General features: G+C 46.2%; 1 protein-coding gene across 1 annotated transcript in view; it reads right to left on the bottom strand.

Annotated features, from left to right (window-relative positions):
* SLC49A4 (solute carrier family 49 member 4) overlaps nucleotides 1-19,154 on the bottom strand; it is a 124,372-nt gene that overhangs the window by 62,240 nt on the left and 42,978 nt on the right. Inside the window, exon 3 of the mRNA XM_075933110.2 lies at nucleotides 14,371-14,639. Coding sequence (XP_075789225.2) covers nucleotides 14,371-14,639 — 269 coding nt within the window. The remainder of the gene's footprint in view (nucleotides 1-14,370; nucleotides 14,640-19,154) is intronic.

Genomic DNA, 19,154 nt, shown 5'->3' with positions numbered 1-19,154 from the left:
CGCTTTTCCGGAAAAAGGGCTTTTCCGGAAAAGCAGCCTGCCAATGTAGACGCTCCTTTTCCGGAAAAACTGAAAATGGAATAGTATTCCGTTTTAAGCATTTCCAGAAATTCATGCCAGTGTAGACACAGCCATAGGGAAAGGGCTTCCTAACACAGGAGAGAAGAATGGGCTACATCCTGTCTGTCCCTATAAAATATAGCTACTGTATTGTCTGTCAGTACTGAAACACACCTGTTTCTTAGATGAGGTAGAAACACCTGACAAGCTAGGCGAATTGCCCTTATGTGAAGCATTTATGTGAAGCAACCATTCTGCCTGCAACCACATACCTTGAGTCTATAGATCCAAGAGGTGTGCCCCCCAACCTGTGTCTGAGGCATCTGTGACCAGCTGCACTGATGGGCTCTGTCCAGTGAAGGGGATGCCCACATAGACTACCGTAAATTAGTATATATAAACCCTGTGCATAACCCGCAGTTTTTCCTGCCTGTGTACAAAAAGTCTGAAATAACCCACGCATGTGTATAGCCCGCGGGAGATGAACCGCAGAGTTGATGGCCGCAGCCCGACGGGGCAGACTGGCTGTGTCGCAGGATGCTGCATGGGAAGGGAAGGTGACTGGGCTTACCCCTCGCAACATCTCCAACCCTCCCCAGTTGCCTTCCGCCCGTGCTGTGCACTTCCCCAGGGGTGAGCTGTCTGTCCCAGGCAGCTAGAACCAGGAACTGGGCAAAGGAGCTGTGTCCTTAAACAGAGCACTTCCCCACTCATAGAGAGCCAGCCATGTTTGTTCAGACAGACACAATAGAGGGAAGGTTGCAGAGTATTCCCTGACTTCTCATCCCCCTCTGCTCTGCCTGCTTGGTCCCTCCCTGTGACAGCTTCTCAGGCTATGACAGAAATTCTGCTGGGTTGTGCACAAATGCTAGCCATGCCTGTAGGGGTGGAGGCGTAACCTGGCGTGCTGCACCACAAACATACACACTGCCACGTGGCCTAACAGCCTCATACAATTTCTGGCCATTGTGAGGGGTGACACCTTCAGCTCTGTGATGATCTCCTGTATGGCCACAAACCCTGGACCCTGGAAAGGAGGCCATAACTCTTGTGGAGTGCAAACGGGCCCCTACAAACTCGACAGTCTGTGTGGAAACAAGGGTTGATTTCTCATTTATTAAAAGACATAGTTGAGTAAAAGAATGCTTGACTAAGTCTATAAGCTGAAGTATGTGGGTCCTGAACGTGCCCCAATCAACCAGTTGTCCATCTATGGAAAGACCTGAACTCTGCACGTCCTGAGAAAGGCTGCCATGACTGCCATAAATTCTGTGAAAACACTGGGGGCTGCAGAGAGCCCAAATGGAAGAACTGAAAACTGAAAGTGGTCCATGCTGATTGTGCTGATGTTCTCTGGGTGCACTGCCTGGTGTGACTGCACTCATTTGGTTTGTATTGAGTACGGCTGTAGTAGAAGTCTCTGCTTTTATTTTAGGGGGTGTAGCACCTGCACCTGTACAGTTGTGTGTACATTCCCAGAGCACGCAAGGTGGTGTGCGTGTTTTTGCTGTTGTGCTGAATCTTATCTGTGTTGCTGGATGAGTTTGTGCTCGTTGAAGGGGAGATCTTCTATCTTTGGACTACAGCTCTTTTGGCACCCCCATGGCCTGAAGCCATGATGTTCTTCTCATCATGACTGCTGTAGCCATTGTTCTCACTGCTGTGTCCACCACATCAATCACAGACAGCGGTGCTGTACGGGCAATTGTGTGGCTCTCACGTATGGCTGCCCTGAGTATGGGCTTCTTAGTATCAGGCAAATGCTCCATTAGGTCTGCTAGTTTGGAGTAGCTGTAAGAGTTGTGATTTACCAGATGTGCTGAGTAATTGGCTATCCTAAGCTGCAGGGTGGTAGACAGCTTCTTTCTAGATCTTTCTGAATTGGTCTAGCCTCTTGTGCTCTTTGTTGTCATTATTTGATCTAAGGTGAGGGGCTGTTGGCTTGCCGCAGTGATGGCCAGTGAGTTTAGCTGAGGATGGGAGAAAGGGATATCTAGATCTTTAGGTGGGATGAGATATTTCTTGTCCGCCTTTTGCAGGTCAGTTGAGCCAATGCTAGTGTTTGCCAGATGTCTCCAGAGACCTCCATAATTGCTTCATCTATGGGCAATGCGATTCTGCCCTGTGATAATGGGTGGATATTCTTCAGGAGATCGTGCTGTTTCTGCTTAGCCTCCTGACATTTTATTTCTTGTCATGTAGCAACCCTCTTAAAAAGGTCCTGGAATTGTTTCAGATCCACTATCATATGATCATCATCCGGGACTATGGCTTCCTATGGAGGGGAAGTGGGACTATCTTGTGACTGTGCCAGCTGAGTGTCATCCTGATCATCAGCTAACTGGCCTCCCTCCTCCTCTGAGTCGGGTATGGCTACCATAGCATGGGATGGCGAAACTGGTGGTTGCCTTTTTCCTGAGGATGGGGCAGTAGAGTGGTATTTGGGTGCTGCAGCCCAGCAATCCAAAGGTGCCCACTGTGGCTGATAATGTGGCTGTGGGTAATACCAGCTTGGGTGCCACTGTGGGTGATATGGTCATGGGGTGTAGTGATGCCCTTGTAGAGATGAAGTGAGGGATGCCTGCTGGGAGGAGAATGCACTCCTCTCATCACAGATCTCTGTTGAGCACCCCATCCCTGCTTTGGTAGTGAGTAGGGTGGGTACAGTGCTGGGGACTGTTCCCTTGATGTAGGCGGGGGAGGGGAGTCATCTGTGCTTGGTATAGTTTCCCCTAAGCCCCGTGCAGTCTGCATCTGTTCAAAGCCCATATGCTTAGCCTGCAGGCTAAAGTCCTACTGTAATGAAGGCAGTGAAGAGGTGGGTGCACTAAGCAGCGGCACCGAGGCTTTGCATGTCCGCTGTGTAGGCAGCACCGCCTCTCTAGCCGGTGCCAAGTTGAGCGGTGGCACCGAGGGTTTGCAGGGCAGCTTTGAAGCCAGCTCTGCTGCTTCATGCAGTGCTGCATGTGCCTGTGCCTGTTTCCATGCTGGAGGCTGCCTGTGAGTTTCTCCCGGTGCGGGGAGAGATCTGGCAGGTGCTCAGGCAGATGAATCTGAGGCTGCCACGTCCTTCCCATTCATTCTGGGGGACAGAGGGTGGCAGGCATCTGGCAGGGGAAATCCTGCTCCTTTGATGTGCCTTCGGTGTTGAAGAGGCTGATTTGCGCTTCGGGATCTGTGTCCTTTGATCCTGCGCAGCCTTTGCCTGGGGCTATAAAGCCCTCTCCATACGGGACACATGGAGCCTAAGCTCTCTGTCCTCTCTCGCTCTTGCAGGCAGGGTTTTACAATGGTCACATTCCTGAGGACTGTGTGCCTCCCCCAAGCATTTCACACAGCAGCTGTGTCCATCTAGGATCGCTGCAGCCACCGCACTTTTTAAAGCCTTGTGATGCAATTATATTCCATCTGTTGGCGGTTGGGCTGGAGGCAGGGGAGGTTAGTGAAGCTGCTGACTCCCTGTTGATGTGAGGGTGTCAGGTTGTGAAGGTGTGGGGTTTTTTTTGAGCCAGCTGACCGAGAGCAGCGATTGCCGCTGAAGCGGTGAGGGAACAGAGTGTTCCCTGGCTTGATTTGTTTGCCTTTGAAGTGGTAATAAAGTATCAAGGATCCAAGATGAATTGAGGTCAAAAGGTTGAAGGTTTTATCTATGAGGAGAAAAGTGCCTGAAGCAGCAGGACAACTCCGTCTACCGGTGGTAGAAGAGGAACAGAGAGGAGAGGGTCGGGCCGCACTCAACTGTCAAACTGCCGGCAGCGTGAGACACCTGCTGCACATGTGCAGCCCAACTAGCAACTGCTTAGAAAAAGCTCCAATCTGTGGTGCTGGGATGAACCTGACACCATACGTGGAGCACCCATGGGGACATCACCCAAAGAACCACCTCCCTTTCAGACGGTCGAAGGTGCATTCCACCTGGATGCAAACCTGGCTAAGATGCGTGTTGAAAAGCTCCTTGCTCGCATCCAGGTGGCTGGTGTAGGGCTTCATGAGCCACGGCATCGGGGGTAGGTTGCTTTGGCCACTGTGCACAACGGCATCTGCACGTCCCCGAGGTGCTGCTGGGGAAACAATGTTCCTGCCTGCAACCTTCAGTAAAGGTAGGAGTTATGGAATATGCGGGCATCATGTGCCCGCCCTGACCACCCAACACAAATGTCCATAAAGTATCCCCAGTGGTCGACGAGGACCTGCAGCACCATGGAATATTAGCCCTTCCTGTTTATAAACTGGGCTGCTTGATGGGGCGGTGTGCGGATTGCGATGTGTGTCCCATCGAGAGCTCCTCCGCAATTCGGGAAGCCAAGGGCGGCAAACCCGTCAATGATGTTGTCCAGGTCCCCGAGACGGACGAGCCTCTTCAGCAGTTCCGCAATGATGGCTCTCTCCACCTGCAGCATGAGACAAATAGACAGAAACCAGGGAGCTAGACAAGTTACCTAAGAGCTTGGGAGGAGAACCCTCCTCTCCCCAACCCTCCCCATACTTTCTCAGGATGCCCCCCTCCCCCGCATCAGTGCAGGGGTGGCTGAGGAGCGGCTTCCAAGTGCCACTCCATCCCCCCACTCCCTCTTGCCCTAGCCTGGTAGTCCCCCTTTCTTAACCCCCCCCCCCACTCAGCAGGGCCTATCCCCTGAAAGTGACTTACCTCCATCAAAGTAGCCCCGACGATAGACCTCCCCACGCCAAACTGGTGTCCCACAGAGTGCTAGCGACCCGCTTTTGCAGGGAGATGACGGGCCGCAGGTGGGTGTCCCGGTGTTCCAGAGCAGGGGCAAGCCAGGCATACAGCTCCAGGAATGTGGCCTTCCTCATCTGGAAGTTGCAGAGCCAGTGTCCCAGAGCGGCATGATGAGCTGGTCCCACCAGTCCGAACTCGTCTCGTGCCTCCAAATCTGCCTGTCCCCAAAAAATTTTGGGGGCAAGGACAGAGCTCCTGCATCCCAGAGGAGGGTCTCCTCAGTGTGGTCCTTGTCCACATGGGGCAGGAGCTTCATGACAGAGCCATGAAGATGCAGCAGAAGCTGCAGTGTGGGGCCATCGCCTGCCCACGGGCAGCTCAGGCTCCATGGCCAAAAAGAGTGAAAAGCAGAAAAAAAAAACAGAAAATAAACTGCTTTGTTGTCTGAGAAAGCAGGGCAACCAGAGCAAGCAGAGGAAGCAGGGCAGCCAGAGCGGGGCAACCAGAGAAAGCTTTGTTTCCCTCTAGGAGGTAGGCAAGCCAGAAGCAGGAGTATAGCAACGGCTGCCCAGGGGGATCCCTTTAAGCACACGTCTCTGCAAAGGGCATGCAACAGCACCTGGAAATAAAGGCTGCCCCCATGCCCTGCCAGAAGCACTTCCGGGTGCCTTCTTTTTTCGACAGAGCGTCCGGCAGTCTGGACACTCTTTTTTGAAAAAGCAGATTGATTTTTCGATCCGCATAATGTAATCTAGACGCTCTTTTTCGACAGAGGCTTTTTCAAAAGATACTGTCTAAAAAGCCTCTGTTGAAAAAGGAGTGCAGTCTAGACGTAGCCTGTGATTCTACGATTCTACCAGTCCCCCTTTCCAGAGAGGGGATAATGGAGGCCAGTGTTATCATTCTGAACCTCATCTTTTTTAGTAAGGCATTCAAGCCTCAGAGAGCCAGAATGGGGTGGGGACCTCCCTTGGATTTTGGGATAAGGAAATAATGGAGTAAATCCCATTCCCCATAACTCTTCTAGAACCAATTCCACCACCCAAAGCTACAGGAGCAACGACACCTTCTGTCTTAAAAGGTACTCATGAGACGGATCCCTGAAGAGGAACCGAGGGAGGAGGGGGAGAAGGTGCATAAAGATGCTTATGCCCCGACTAGGAGATAAAGTAATGCTGCTCCACCCCTTTCTGGCGTGGTGGGATGGATACTGGGATCAGTCACAGTGGCTTACATATCTTAGCCACTGTCTTGTTTGAGGCCAATACGACTCTGGCCAGGGCTCCACTGTGAGGATGTCAACATCATTAGGTCTGTATCCTCCGTGGCCTCCTTGGCCTGGACACCCTTGTTGCTCGCCAACCTACAGACCAACTCTTGGTGAGTCCTCACGACCATGGCAGTCATGGGCAGTGAAGGGTCAGCTAGGGCCTAATCAGGAGATGACGAGGAAAAGTCCCTGATAGGCAAGTGCTCCTGCCACTTATCCACCCATTGTGACGGGTCTCGAGCTGCCCCAATTTGCAGCCCTCTCATCCTCTGAAGGTGGTCTGACTGCTTCTGGGGGCTATGCCTGCTTTCCAATGCCAGTACCCTTAGAAGCGGCATGGTCAAGGGAGTGCCCCTGGAACAGGTGCCAGTAGAGCCTGGTCTCATAGGTATAGGGCCCTGGGCCTGTTGGTAGGCCCACGGTGTCCAGAAGGGCTACTGCATGAGCTGCTGCCATTGCTGGGGTCCATATCTGCTGCACTGTTGGACTATGGTGCTGGGAGAGGGGCCTATAATATAAGTAGTGCTGAGATCAGAACCAAGTAGACAAGGCCCTCCACTGCACCAAATCCACTCCAACTCAGATGAGTAATCGGAGGCTGACAAGGGCAGTGCCAGCAGCGATGTCAGCTCTACGAGGTCCCAAGCCGCGTCAAAAGTGTCTGGTGTTGAGGGCTGCTGGCCCTATGGCAGAGGTTGCCAACCCATTTAACAGAGAGAGACAAAACAGTGGCAGAAAAAATGCGAAGAGCCACACCAGAATTGTCACGTGGGGGCGGGAAGGGAAGCTCCCCAGAACAGAATTGTCGAGCAAAAACAAAAAAATAAAAACAAATTTTTTAAAGGAGACTGCCCTTTTAAGACGGCTACCATCTTGGGCGCCATTTTTAAAACCCCACAGCTCCGACCCGGAAAGCACAGGCATTGCCACATGGCATAGGTTTCAAGCACTTAGTACAGGGCTTGAAGCCATGCAGCCCAGACGTTCCTCCCCCCCAGGAGGGGAGACAAAGTGAGAATTCCCACTGTGACTACGCTAACTACTTACTAACTACTGTAAACACTGAGAACTACCAAACACCAACAAGAACTATCTACAAAATGAACTGAGGGTGGACTTGAAAACCAAGCCAAGAGCATTCCAACAACCATCATGGGTGGTAAGAAGGAACTCAGGAGATGGAGGTCCAGCAGCAGTATATATGCACTTATATAGCGGCGCCATTGCAGGGGGTTCCCTGGCTAGCCTAACGGGTACCACTAAGGGAAAAAAACTTCCAATATTTGTGGACACATCCAAAAGATTGTCTGATTAGAGACAAATTTGGAGACTGGCTAAAATACTTAGCTATTCGTACTGTAACTACAAATTTACTCTTTTTAAAATGTAAAGTATGTTGATTTAATATTTTCAAGAGCAGTGCAATACTTTTACAAGTGCCTACTCTCATTTGGAGCAACTGCTGAGATTTACCTCAAGGTCCTTTTCACCAGTGACAACTTCTCTAAAGAACATGACCAAGTAAAGCTTAGGTCATTTTTTAAATTATTCAATTAACCTGGTAGTCTCTGAAGTGTTTCCCTGAAACCTTTAGTATTTTTCCACCTTCCACCTGCTACTCTGATGAATCTGCCTTGTGGTCACTGCCCTTACACATAAAAAAGGGCAGAACTCATTTGAAATCTAGCCAAAAATAAAGGGGTCACTGCTATTAGGTAATAAATGACCCTCATATCAGCTTAGCCTTTTGTGCCTCACAATTGCAGCACTATCTGAGGCAGTGATTCCCAACCTTTTTCCCATGGAGGAACCCCTAGAATAATTTTTCATATCCCGAGGAACCCCTACCTATGAAAATGTTTGCTTGGCAATATTTCCAGGGATATTTGGAATTGTTCATGGTATTTCAAAATTTTTATTTATTTATTCCACGATTTCTTGCGGAACCCCTGACAATAGTCTGCGGAACCCCAGGTTTCCACGGAACGCCAGTTGGGAAACACTGATCTGAAGTTTAGAAATGCAGAACAGAATCAGATTCTCACGTCACAAAGCAGATGCAGTTCTGTCCCCACTAGGAGGCCTAAGAACAACAGGAAAAACTTAAAAAACAACAAATAGTCTTGCAGAACCTTAGAGACTAACAAAATATGTAGATGGCATCATGAGCAGAACCCACTTCCATCTGAAGAAGTGGGTTGTGCCCACAAAAACCCATATCATCGACGTTTTGTTAGTCTCAAAGGTGTTGCAAGACTTTTTGTTTTAAAATTTTGCCAGTTACAGACTAATTCGGCTACCTCTCTGAAGCTTAAGACTAACAGGTTTACCTTTGTCTCTACAGTCATTCATTATACCATACCATAGATAAAGAAGAAAAGTAAAAGCCTAGGCCAAGTTCACCAGCTTATTATTCGAGATTAATGAGCAAGAGCAAGTAATGGAAAAAAGGAAGATATAAGTCATGTACAGTAAGAGCCAAGGGAATTGCAGTCAGAGACAAGAGCGCCTCAACAGTAAATGTCTTCCTCCTGACAGTTCTTTCAGCAACACTGGATAGATCCACCAAAGCACTTGAAACATGAATGGAGAACAAGAACAATCAACCAACTAATGGGCAGGAAATGCTACACTGAGTACAGAGCTGTATATCTTTTCCTGAAGCGTGGATTTCTAATGCCTCATGGAAGCAATGTGAGCACTGTGCCACAATGACCTGTAAATATTGACGTAAAGAGATGCCCCTGCACAGCCTGAGAAATGGGCACTTTGCTGGTTGGATAGGCTCTAAATGGGAAAAGGAAAGTTTTATATTCAGAGGTATACTTTTTTTTGGTGAAAGGTATATCTGCTTTTGAAAAGGTATATCTAGATTTGAAAAGCCCTAATCCTGTACTAAATTGCGAGGCAATAAGGAAATAATCTTCAATATTATTTGAATATTCAATGAATGGCTAACAGCTTTGGTTAGAGCCAACAGCAAAGCAAACTTCTCCATGCAATTCTGGTAATACAACTTGATTTTGATATGAACTTTCCTGCTATTTCAGGCATGCTATGATAATTCAGTGAGCTCTCAATGCAAGAAACTCTCACTATAATTAAACAGAGACAGGAAAGGGAATGGTTCAGAGAAAGGCTATAAAGTAGATGTACACTTACAACTTTATCCATCAGTACACAAAATATTCTTTGGAAAAATAAGCTTTTGCCATGTCACCAATACTAAGTCAATAACTCTTGTACTATATCCAAATTCTCAAAGCAAGAGCTTCATCATGGTTATGCCAAAGAAATAGGTGTTAAGAGGCTCAAGTTCCATTCTTAGGTGCCCCTATGTTAGAGTGTGTCTGTGAGTCCATGTGCCTGCAAGTCAGTCTGTTCAAGATTTGCTCCTAAATGGTAAGAGCTATGAACACCAAATTTGGTATGCAGCTTCCTCTTATAGCAGCTAAAAGCAAGGTAATGATTTGGCTGTGCCAGAAAAACAGGAAGCTCTGAGAAAGGGACTGTTTTCCAAAACATGGAAAGGGACAAGCAGAGAAGAGGGACGCATTATTCACAATGACCACTGTGGACAGCGAGCGCAGGGGACAGCTATACTTCAGAGTGACCAATGTGGGGAGCCACACTAATAAGTCACTGGTTAGCTGCGGACACACAGCAGGTAAGTGGCCTCTCTGCCCCAAATAACAGGGGGAGAGTTTCCTACCTCTCAACCATCACCCAGGAGACCTGCTCACTCCCTGAGGAGAGGCCAAGAACCATGTCCAGACCCCCCCGGACGAGAGGCCAGGGCCTGGAACCATAACCTGGCCCTGGAGAGGTCGCAGATCAGCTACAGGACTAGAGGAGGCAGGCTGGAACCAGCCCTTAGAGCCTCTCTTTCCCCCAACCAATTACATGGCTGGAGGGAGCAGGTGCAGTCCAGGGACAGCTTTTGGAGACTCCCAACCCCTTCCCCTCCCCCCTTCCTCGATTAGCTGCAAGGCCCAAGGCCCTGCCCTGACTCCTGCACCCCTCACACCCATAACCCCCTGTACTGAGCCCCTCAATGACCCAAGCTAGTACAGTTATATAGTTGCTAAGCATTATTGTTACACAGTATGACACAGTATGGGACAGATTCTCTCCCATATCTGAGCTCCACAGGATATAGAAGAGTGGGTATGGGACCATTAGGGATCAAGTTACAGCTTTCTTATTCTGTGGACTACAAGATCTCATCCCAGTCCCTTTCCTATCCAGTCCTGGGTGACAGTGTCTTAAGCCAACTCTGCAAGCTTTTAACTAGCTTACAGTTTCCCCACAACCAGTGGAATTTTTTGCTGGGCAAATTATATCCTGGATTAGGGATGTTAAATTTCAATTAATCAGCTAATCGAGAAGTCAGTGGAATTTCCATCAACTACTCAATTAGTTGATAAGGGGAAGTTGGAGCGCTCGCTATCCTGGCTGCACCTCTACCTTTTAAATGTAGTAAGAGCTGCCCATGGCTTTTACTAGATTTAAAAGGAAGAAGAGCAATGGGGAACCCTGGGCAAGCAGGGACTCAGGCAGACCTCGCTCGCCCTGGTTCTGACTGTTGTGCTTCTGCCTTTGAAATGTAGCAAGGGTCATGCAGGGCTCTTGCTACATTTCAAAGGCAGAAGCGCAGAAGTCGGGACCCAGCCAAGTGGAGACTGCTTTAGTCCCCACTCACGGAGTTTCCCTGCCCCCCTGTGGAGATGGTGCTGGGGGAAAATTGGCTTTTAAGTTGGTTCCCCCGGCATTGGCTCCTCCTTGCTGCCTCTCTCTGATAAAGGCAGCAAGGGACGGGGGGAAGGGGAGGGGACAGAGGAGAAGCAACTAGTTGGGAGTCACTACTAGATTACCCAAGAAGCATATGCTTATCGAGTGATCGAGTAGTCACTTACATCCCTATCTGAATCCATCTTCCTTTCACTGCATGAGTGGTATAAAGGAGTTATACCTCAAAATAGAAATCTCACCCACCTAGAATACCTCATTAACATAACATATGCAATCAAACAGAAAAATCAAGCTGTGTGTTTAAAGTATGCTGAATAAAGTAAAAACTTACAGTGGCCTTATGAAATGTTGCCCACACAGGAAATTCAGAAGATGCACTACAATATTTCTGCACCCATGACAATACCACTCATAAGTCTGAAGGAGGGATGCTCCTAGAAACCTTTTCCAGTTCAGGAGTTCTGGAGTTTTTCAGACAATGGAATGGGTGGGTTGGTCTGTTCTGAAAACAGGGATGCACCCTTCAAGAGAAGATCCTGGACTGACTGCTTGACTTTCAGTGGTAATCCTAATCAGTGTTTCCTGTGAATTGTGTGCTTGTGTACTAGAGTACGTCTAGACTACAGGCTTTTGTCGACAGAGGCTCTGTTGACAGATACTGTCAACAAAGCTTCTGTTGACAAAGAGCATCTAGACTACATCCAGTTCTGTCAACAAAGCAAGCCGCTCTGTCGACATGAGGAGTGTAGACGCAAAGGACAGCATAGATGCAATAACACCTTCTGTCAACAGAACTCTGTTGACAAAAGGTGTTATTCCTTGTAGAATGAGGCTTACCTCCGTCGACAAAACTGCTGAGTTCTGTGGACATTATGTTGACAGAACTCGGCAGTAGTGTAGATGCAGGTATAGTTTTGACAACAAAAGTCCACTTTTGTTGAACAAACCTTGTAGTCTAGACACTCCCCTAGAGTCCCAAAAGTTGTAGTTGTACCTTCCCAAAAAGACACGTTTGTTGGAATGCAAAACTGTAACCCATTCACTGAATAAATCTTCTTACTGAACAGGTCTAGCTTCTTAAAGTCCTTTTGCTCTGGAGTCATACATAACTACTCATATCTGTCTCTCTCATGCGCCGCAGTAAGCACCAAAGACCTAGCAGAAGGGTAGGAGTACAGATATTCAGACTCATTGGCCAGTACATAATTTTTTTTCTTTGCTTTCTTTGAGGAGAGGCTAGGATGGGATCAGCCACAATGCTCTGACCAGACCCGTAAGAGTCTCATTGAGAGGTATGGCCACTTTTGATGGGGCAGCCATGGCCAATATATCAATGGTTCTGCCACGTCTTTAAAGAAAACAATTTGCCATGAACAGGATTAGAGTAAGTTTCTTAGGGCAGCTACTGAATTATCCAGCTGTGCTGATGAAACCATCACAAGGAAAAGCATGGGTAAATAAAGCAAATATTTTACAGTGTTCATTTTCATACATTACTATTATCAGTTAATTGTTGCTTCTGAGTGATAACTATTAATAAATTTATAAAGAACAGTATTAAGTACTTTTTGGTTAAGGCGGCAAAATCTAGTGTGATTTTATTCCACAATTATATTCTTAAATAATTATTTAACAAATCACTTTTGAAAGACTTACACATTTAAGCTCTAAGGGTACGTCTACACTAGCTCGTTAGTTTGAGCTAGGTTGGGTAATGAGGGCAAGCGAAGTTGCAAATTAAGCCCAGGATTTAAATATCCCAGGCTTCATTTGCATGTTCCCGGGTGCTGCCATTTTTAAATCCCCCTTAGTCGGAACTCCGTGCCCATGGCTATACGCGGCACGGAATAGAGTAGTTCAAATTAAAGATCCTAATTCAAACCACCGTTATTTCTCATTCCGCGTGGAGTAATGGTAGTTCAAATTAGGATCTTTAATTTGAACTACCTACTCTGTGCCGCGTGTAACCGCGGGCACGGAGTTTGGACTAAGGGGAATTTAAAAATGGTGGCACCCAGGAACATGCAAATGAAGCCCGGGATATTTAAATCCCGGGCTTCATTTGCAACTCCGCTTGCCCTCATTATCCTACCTAGCTCGAACTAACGAACTAGTGTAGACGTACCCTTAAGTGAGTACTGATTTAACATAAAAGTTAAACATTAAATGTAGAGAGATTGTTGTATTTCCACTATCATTGTTAAAGAGAAACATGAATTGGTAGGGAGAGGGGTTTTTTTCAACAAAACAAGCAGAGTTTTGAAGTTCTGCATTAAAACACAAAGTCCTAGTGGAAGATATTTCTCCTGGGAAATCAGAACACATGAAAAGCTAGACCAGATACTCTATTTGGAATGGATCTGTGTCTGCATTCAGAGACATAGCTCAATTGGTTACCCTACACGTGTGACAAAGGGAACAGAATTTAGCTTCTTCTATAACAGTGGTTTTCAAACTTTGTTCCTGGTTAAAGAAAACTGCTGATGCCTTCAACCCAACTGATCAGGGGATGAGGGGTTTGGACTGTTGAAGAGGGCTATAAACTGAAGCAGTGCATGGGGGAGGGCAGGAGAGGCTTAGGGCTCTTAGCTAAGGGTACAGGCTCTGGGGTGAGGCTGTGTTTGGGGGACAGGAAAAGGCTCTGGGTATGAGCAAGGGGTTAGGGCACTGGACCGGGAATTAGGCATTTGTGGTGCAGGAAGTAGCTCCAGGTTTGGGGAGGGGCTCAGTGCTGGAGCAGGGAGTGGGGCATGGGCTTAGCTCAGGCATTTCCTGGTCAGCAGCGTAGCAGAGATGCTAACGCAGACTTCTGACCAGTCCTGGAACCATAGACTACTGCGTCTGGAGAGCAGCCAGCAGCAGGTCCACCTTCTAGGTAAAGGTGCACAAGTGGCTCTGTGAGCCATCTCACCCATTCAATTGGCGTGTGGAGTTCATGCTCAAGGTGGGGCTAGCGCGCAGAAACCCAGGGCTCCTCTGCCTAGGAGCTGGACTTACTGGCACTTTTGGAGCGCAGCATAATGTCAGATCAGGTACGGACAAGTGTTTTTTAAAGTGTGGGTTGTGACCGAGATTTAGCTGGCTACCAGGATCCTTGGTGCTTTACATTCTGTGACCCTGTGCTGGATCATGAAACAGAGTTTGAAAACCACTACCCTTGAACACAGAATTGTACCACTTGAGAAACCGGACAAAAGCTCTTTAAGCTATCAACAGTTTTATCATCTGCAAGCAAGCCACTAGAGCAGTGGTTTTCAAAGTTGGCTTGTGGACCTGCCTAGGTAAACACTGCCTTGTGGATCGGCCTGGGCCCACAACACTTAGACAAAGCACCCACAGCCACAGAGCCTCCCAGCTCCTATTTGTTGCAGTTTGCTGTTTCCAGTCAAGGGAAGCTGTGGGATGCTATGTGGCCCAAGTCACCGCTTCCTGTAGCTCTGCTTGGCTGGAAACGGCAAACCGCAGCCAATGGGGGTTGTGAGGGTCCATGGCTACAGATACTCACATAAAGTGTTGCAGGCCCACTACCCAAAATTTGAAAACCACTGCACTGGAGGGTGGTAGCTCACACTTTACACACAATAAAAGTAATTTAGTTTTAAGATACCTGCATATAACACAGCCTCAATGCGGTCCTTGATGTGCTCAGAATTACTTTCTGATGCAAGTGGAAGATGAGATGTACCATTTGGAGATGGAACCACCAGAGGTCCTACTAAAAATGCACATGCTGCACCAAGATAATTAAGCAATGATGCAATAGCTGTTGCAGTAGCACGTTCATCCGGAGAAAACCAGGTAGTGGAGAGAAATGGAGCAGCATTCATTACAGTTGGACCTGCCAATCCATTTAACAGCTGCCCTCCATGAATCAATCTAGAAAGGAGAAAAGAATATGCAGACATTTACAAAGTAATTACTTAACCATTATGTAAGATATAGAATGTGCCAATATGTGTTACTCCACAGAAGGGATGCCGAAATCATTAGCAGAAAAGGAATATTCTATACTAAGAGAAGCAGGGCTACATTCATGAAGAATACAGAAGCTACTTTGTACTTATTAGCATTGAAGTGAATGGAGAAGTTAAATGTTCTCTTCAAAGAAGGAACGGTGAAGAGAATAAGAATGGGAGACTGTTTTGGAGAAAGGATAACATGATGGGGTATGAAGGAAGAAAGAGTCTTAGTGACAGTCAAGCTCCAAAATGTTAACCCTAACTCCATGTGTGTTATGCAGGCATGAGTCCCACAGAGTTTTAAACCCTTTAGTGGGTTTTAATTTTGGATCTCTCTCAAAGCCCCTTTGCATGTTTTCAGTACAATATACATTTCCACACTACAGCTTTACTCTAAAAGGCAGGTAAGATTTGGCCCTTAGTTGTTCTGACTCAGAATCATCTTATTCTACTATTTAGAACAGTGAAGTAGCAAAATACAAATTCCCTTTCATTTCCCCCATCCTCTGGTACACTCTCACCTCAGTTTAACAGATAAAGACTGGAAATAACAAAAAGGAGGCGGTAGTCCTATAGACACTGACCATACACAGAGAGCATGGGCACAGTCAGCATACACGGAGGAGTTTTTGAGGTCACTTGTAAACATGGAATTCAAGCCAAAAACCTTCCATTTTCACTTTTACAAATGTAATCAGACTTAAGATGCTAAGACCTTTTAGAATTTATAAAATACCTGAGATCTAAAAATCAGCCAGAGTCAAGCTAGTTATAGCAAACCACTCAAAATCATTTTTAATCTCCAAATGGGATACACCCTTTGTACTTTCAGATGAGAGCAAAGGTGATTTAAAGATTCATTTTGAGGAGTTTTTTAAAACATGAAACGTGAACCCTCTGTTACTTCTGCAAGAAGTCATAAGACACAAAGACATGGTCTAAAAATGGGAAACACAAGCCAAGCTAAATCAGGAGTTAGGCAACACTTCAAGCCACAAATGGCGAAATGTCAGTTTGTGGCATGAGCTTTAAAATGTACAAAGGAAAAAAAATCTCAGTGAAATGTCACTAGACAAAAATCTATTGAAACAGATGTCAATAGAAATGTCACTCATTTAGCAATAATTTCAATCCAAACTAGAAATGTATGAAAAATAATTCAGAGCACACAAAAAAATAAAAAACACACCGCCACATATTCAAAGGAAATATTTTACTGACACTGTACATGGGAGTTAAATTATATTAACTATTAAATAAAAGTAAACATATCTTCTATAAAAACTAACTATTAGAAGTGTTATCCTTTCTTTGTAATATAGAACTGAAGCTATACTATTTCATGCTGTGATTTAACAGATATCACAGGTTAAACAAGATCAAGCAAGTTCAATTCTTAGATTGGAGGTTCCGAGATAATTCCAAATAGTTATTGGCCTTCCATAACTGTTGCTCATGTTGCAGCCCTGCAAATGTCTTGGATTGGAATTTGGGCCAGAAATGCTACTGAAGAGTCCTGAACTCTCGTGGAATGAGCACTCAAGATGGCAGACAGTGGAATATTTGCTTGCATATAGCATGCCTGAACACAGGAAGTCATGGAGGATGATTGTGATGGTGCACCATGGCCCCACACTTTAAAAACCCCCCACGCTGGCCTGTGAAGGAGCGCCACAGCCCTGCACTTTAAACCCCCCCACGCTGGCCCGGTATGGAGGGCAGTGAGTGGGGGTACGTGCATGCGCGGCATACTCAGATGCCGCCAAACCGGTGGGAGGGAGAGAGGTAAGGCGGCATGCCAGATCTGGAGGGGGAGCGGTGAGCGAGTGAGTGAGTGCAGGCACAGTGTGTCCGCAGGCTGCCAATCAGCGGAGGGGGAGGATGTCCAGAGTGACATGGGCCTTACCCGACGTCGTAAGAGGGAGGAAGAGGAAAGGGGCAGGGGGTCACCTGACGGGAGCGCTGGAGCTTTAAGTAAGGAGACGGGAGTGAAAAGGGGTAGGTGAAGCCCAAAACCTAGGAAAGGGGGGAGAGGAAGCAGCCCAGGGCAGGGCATATGTAGAGCCACCACAGCACTAGGGATGGCGATGTGGCCCAATGAAAATTTAACTCCATTGCCTTCCCCTTACCCACCTTTCTTCTGCACCAGTAAGCACTCTCTCTCAGAGCAATGCTTTTTTATATTTTTTCCTCAGCACTAGAGATGGCAAACGATGCCAGGATATGCATGGTACCAGAGGACCACTTCGCACCAAGACCAAAGTGCTCAGTGCCGAATCCAAGTCTTAGCTCCATAGCTGGTTTAAGAGCAGCTTCTATTAGTAACGCCCTCAGTCTTGTCTCTCTTTCTTCACATGTTGCTTAAAAGAACTGCTAAAGCTGACAGCGCTTTCTTATGTGAGCCTCCTAAACACTCCACACAGGTGGAGTATGGGTCACTCGCAGGCACAGTCTTGCACAGAAGATATAAAGTTTGAAGCTAGTCTCAGGGATGAAGGGAGTCCTTCAACAATCAAAGAGGGGTTCCAGCTATCTCTATTAATATTATTTACAATATTTACATTATATTTATAAATATTAAAACTATGCTAAAATTAAAACTAGGATACAGAGATAAAACCACTGAAAAACTCCTTGCCAAAGTGAAGAGTTGTTCTAGCTACCATGAGGAGAGGTAAGGAACCAAAAAAGGGTGAAGGGCAAATGGTACCACCACGCACAGAAGCATGTAGCACTAAAGAGTGCGAGAGCTGGTCAAAGGGATAGGGCTGAGGGAAAAATATCAGGCAACAGTGCATGCAGCACACATGCACCTGTGGAATGGATATGATCAAGCTTGTGATTCAGCAGAGAGCTTAAATCAGTACTGAAATAATGCTCCAGAATGGCTTAAGTAGTAACGTGCTGTCTTTGAGAAAGTTGCAAAATTAAGACCTGTTATCTTTAGATTATGTATAATTATATCAATTACTTCAGAACTTCCAGTTACCACTTAGAGGACTGATAGGTTCTTGTCCCAGGATCAGGCACAGTATTTAAATTATTCCATAGTTGGGAACCCTGATATGCATAGTTTGCAACACTCACGCTATAGGAATTCTTGTATATTTACAAATATACTTTAACACATTTAGCACAGTCACAAACACCCAAACTTAACAGGATAGATACGGAATATACATCTACTCTTTCATAAATTCACTCAATTCCTTGTAGAATAACATGAGGCATTAATCATCATCTTCCTCATTACCATCATCTTCTCCACCATCACTAGGGGCCATCATTCTGGCATCTCCCAAGGACTACATCTCCTTCTCCGACTGACCCTAGGCTGGGATGTCACTTTTGTAAAACTTTATGCTGATGTCATGTGTGATGAATATTCAGTAGATGTATCCCTTTCTCTATAATTGCATTTTCTCACCTTATTAATGGTGAATATTTTTTTACTATAGATCAGTGTAACTTATTATATACATCAATTTGTTACTCTGGCCCCTTTCGTAGTTATGTCCTAATTGGTTATTCGGTCTGGTCTCAACCTATTTCAGGTTTTTCCAAGTTGTGGAGTACCTGTTAAGTTTGAGGGGAATACTTGGAAGCCACTATGCCATTAAAGATTGCTTTATCTCAACCCTATCCAGGTGAAAGGTCCTAAATACATGCATGGTGACTCTCTTGTCTAGGTGAAAGGGGTCAGACATATATAAGCCCACTATGTTATCCGGCTGAAAATCCCAGGCACAGATATACTAATTTTGTCTTAGCTCAACATGCAGGTTGGTCCTTTGTGTTACAGCCAAGCTACTTTAATATAAACTATTGTAACCTATTATAATAAACATATAATCAAGCCATAAGGAAATAAGAAATCTATAAGAAAAATATATGTCTCAGGAAGCTAACAAGTTAGCACTATATGCTACAAACATATTTTTGACTATATATCAGTGGTTCACAAACTTTTGTACTGGTGAATCCTTTCATGCAGCAAGCCTAAGTGCAATCCCCCTTTATAAATTAAAAACACTTTATCATTATATATGTTAGAGGCAAACTGGAATAAGAGTTGCAGTATGACAGCTTACAACTCTCGGTGTAATAACCTCACGACCACCGGGTGGAATCATGATTCCCCATTTGAGAACTCTTATAGTACAGGCAGTCCCCGGGTTACATGGATCCGACTTACATCGGATCCCTACTTACAAACGGGGTGAGGCAACCCTGCACTAGCTGCTTCCCCCCAGCAGACCAGGGAAACGCGGAGCGGCTTTTCTCAGCAGACACCTCAGCTTGAGAATAAAGGACTGAGGGAAGTGAGATGTGGGAGAATAAAACTGAGCTCTGGAGAAATGTTTGGCTAGAGTTTCCCCTACAATATGTACCAGTTCCGACTTACATACAAATTCAACTTAAGAACAAACCT

This window comes from Pelodiscus sinensis, chromosome 7 (genome assembly GCF_052426305.1).
Source record: "Pelodiscus sinensis isolate ZL-2025 chromosome 7, ASM5242630v1, whole genome shotgun sequence".
Taxonomy (NCBI): domain Eukaryota; kingdom Metazoa; phylum Chordata; order Testudines; family Trionychidae; genus Pelodiscus; species Pelodiscus sinensis.
This window is presented reverse-complemented; position numbering and strand designations above follow the sequence as displayed.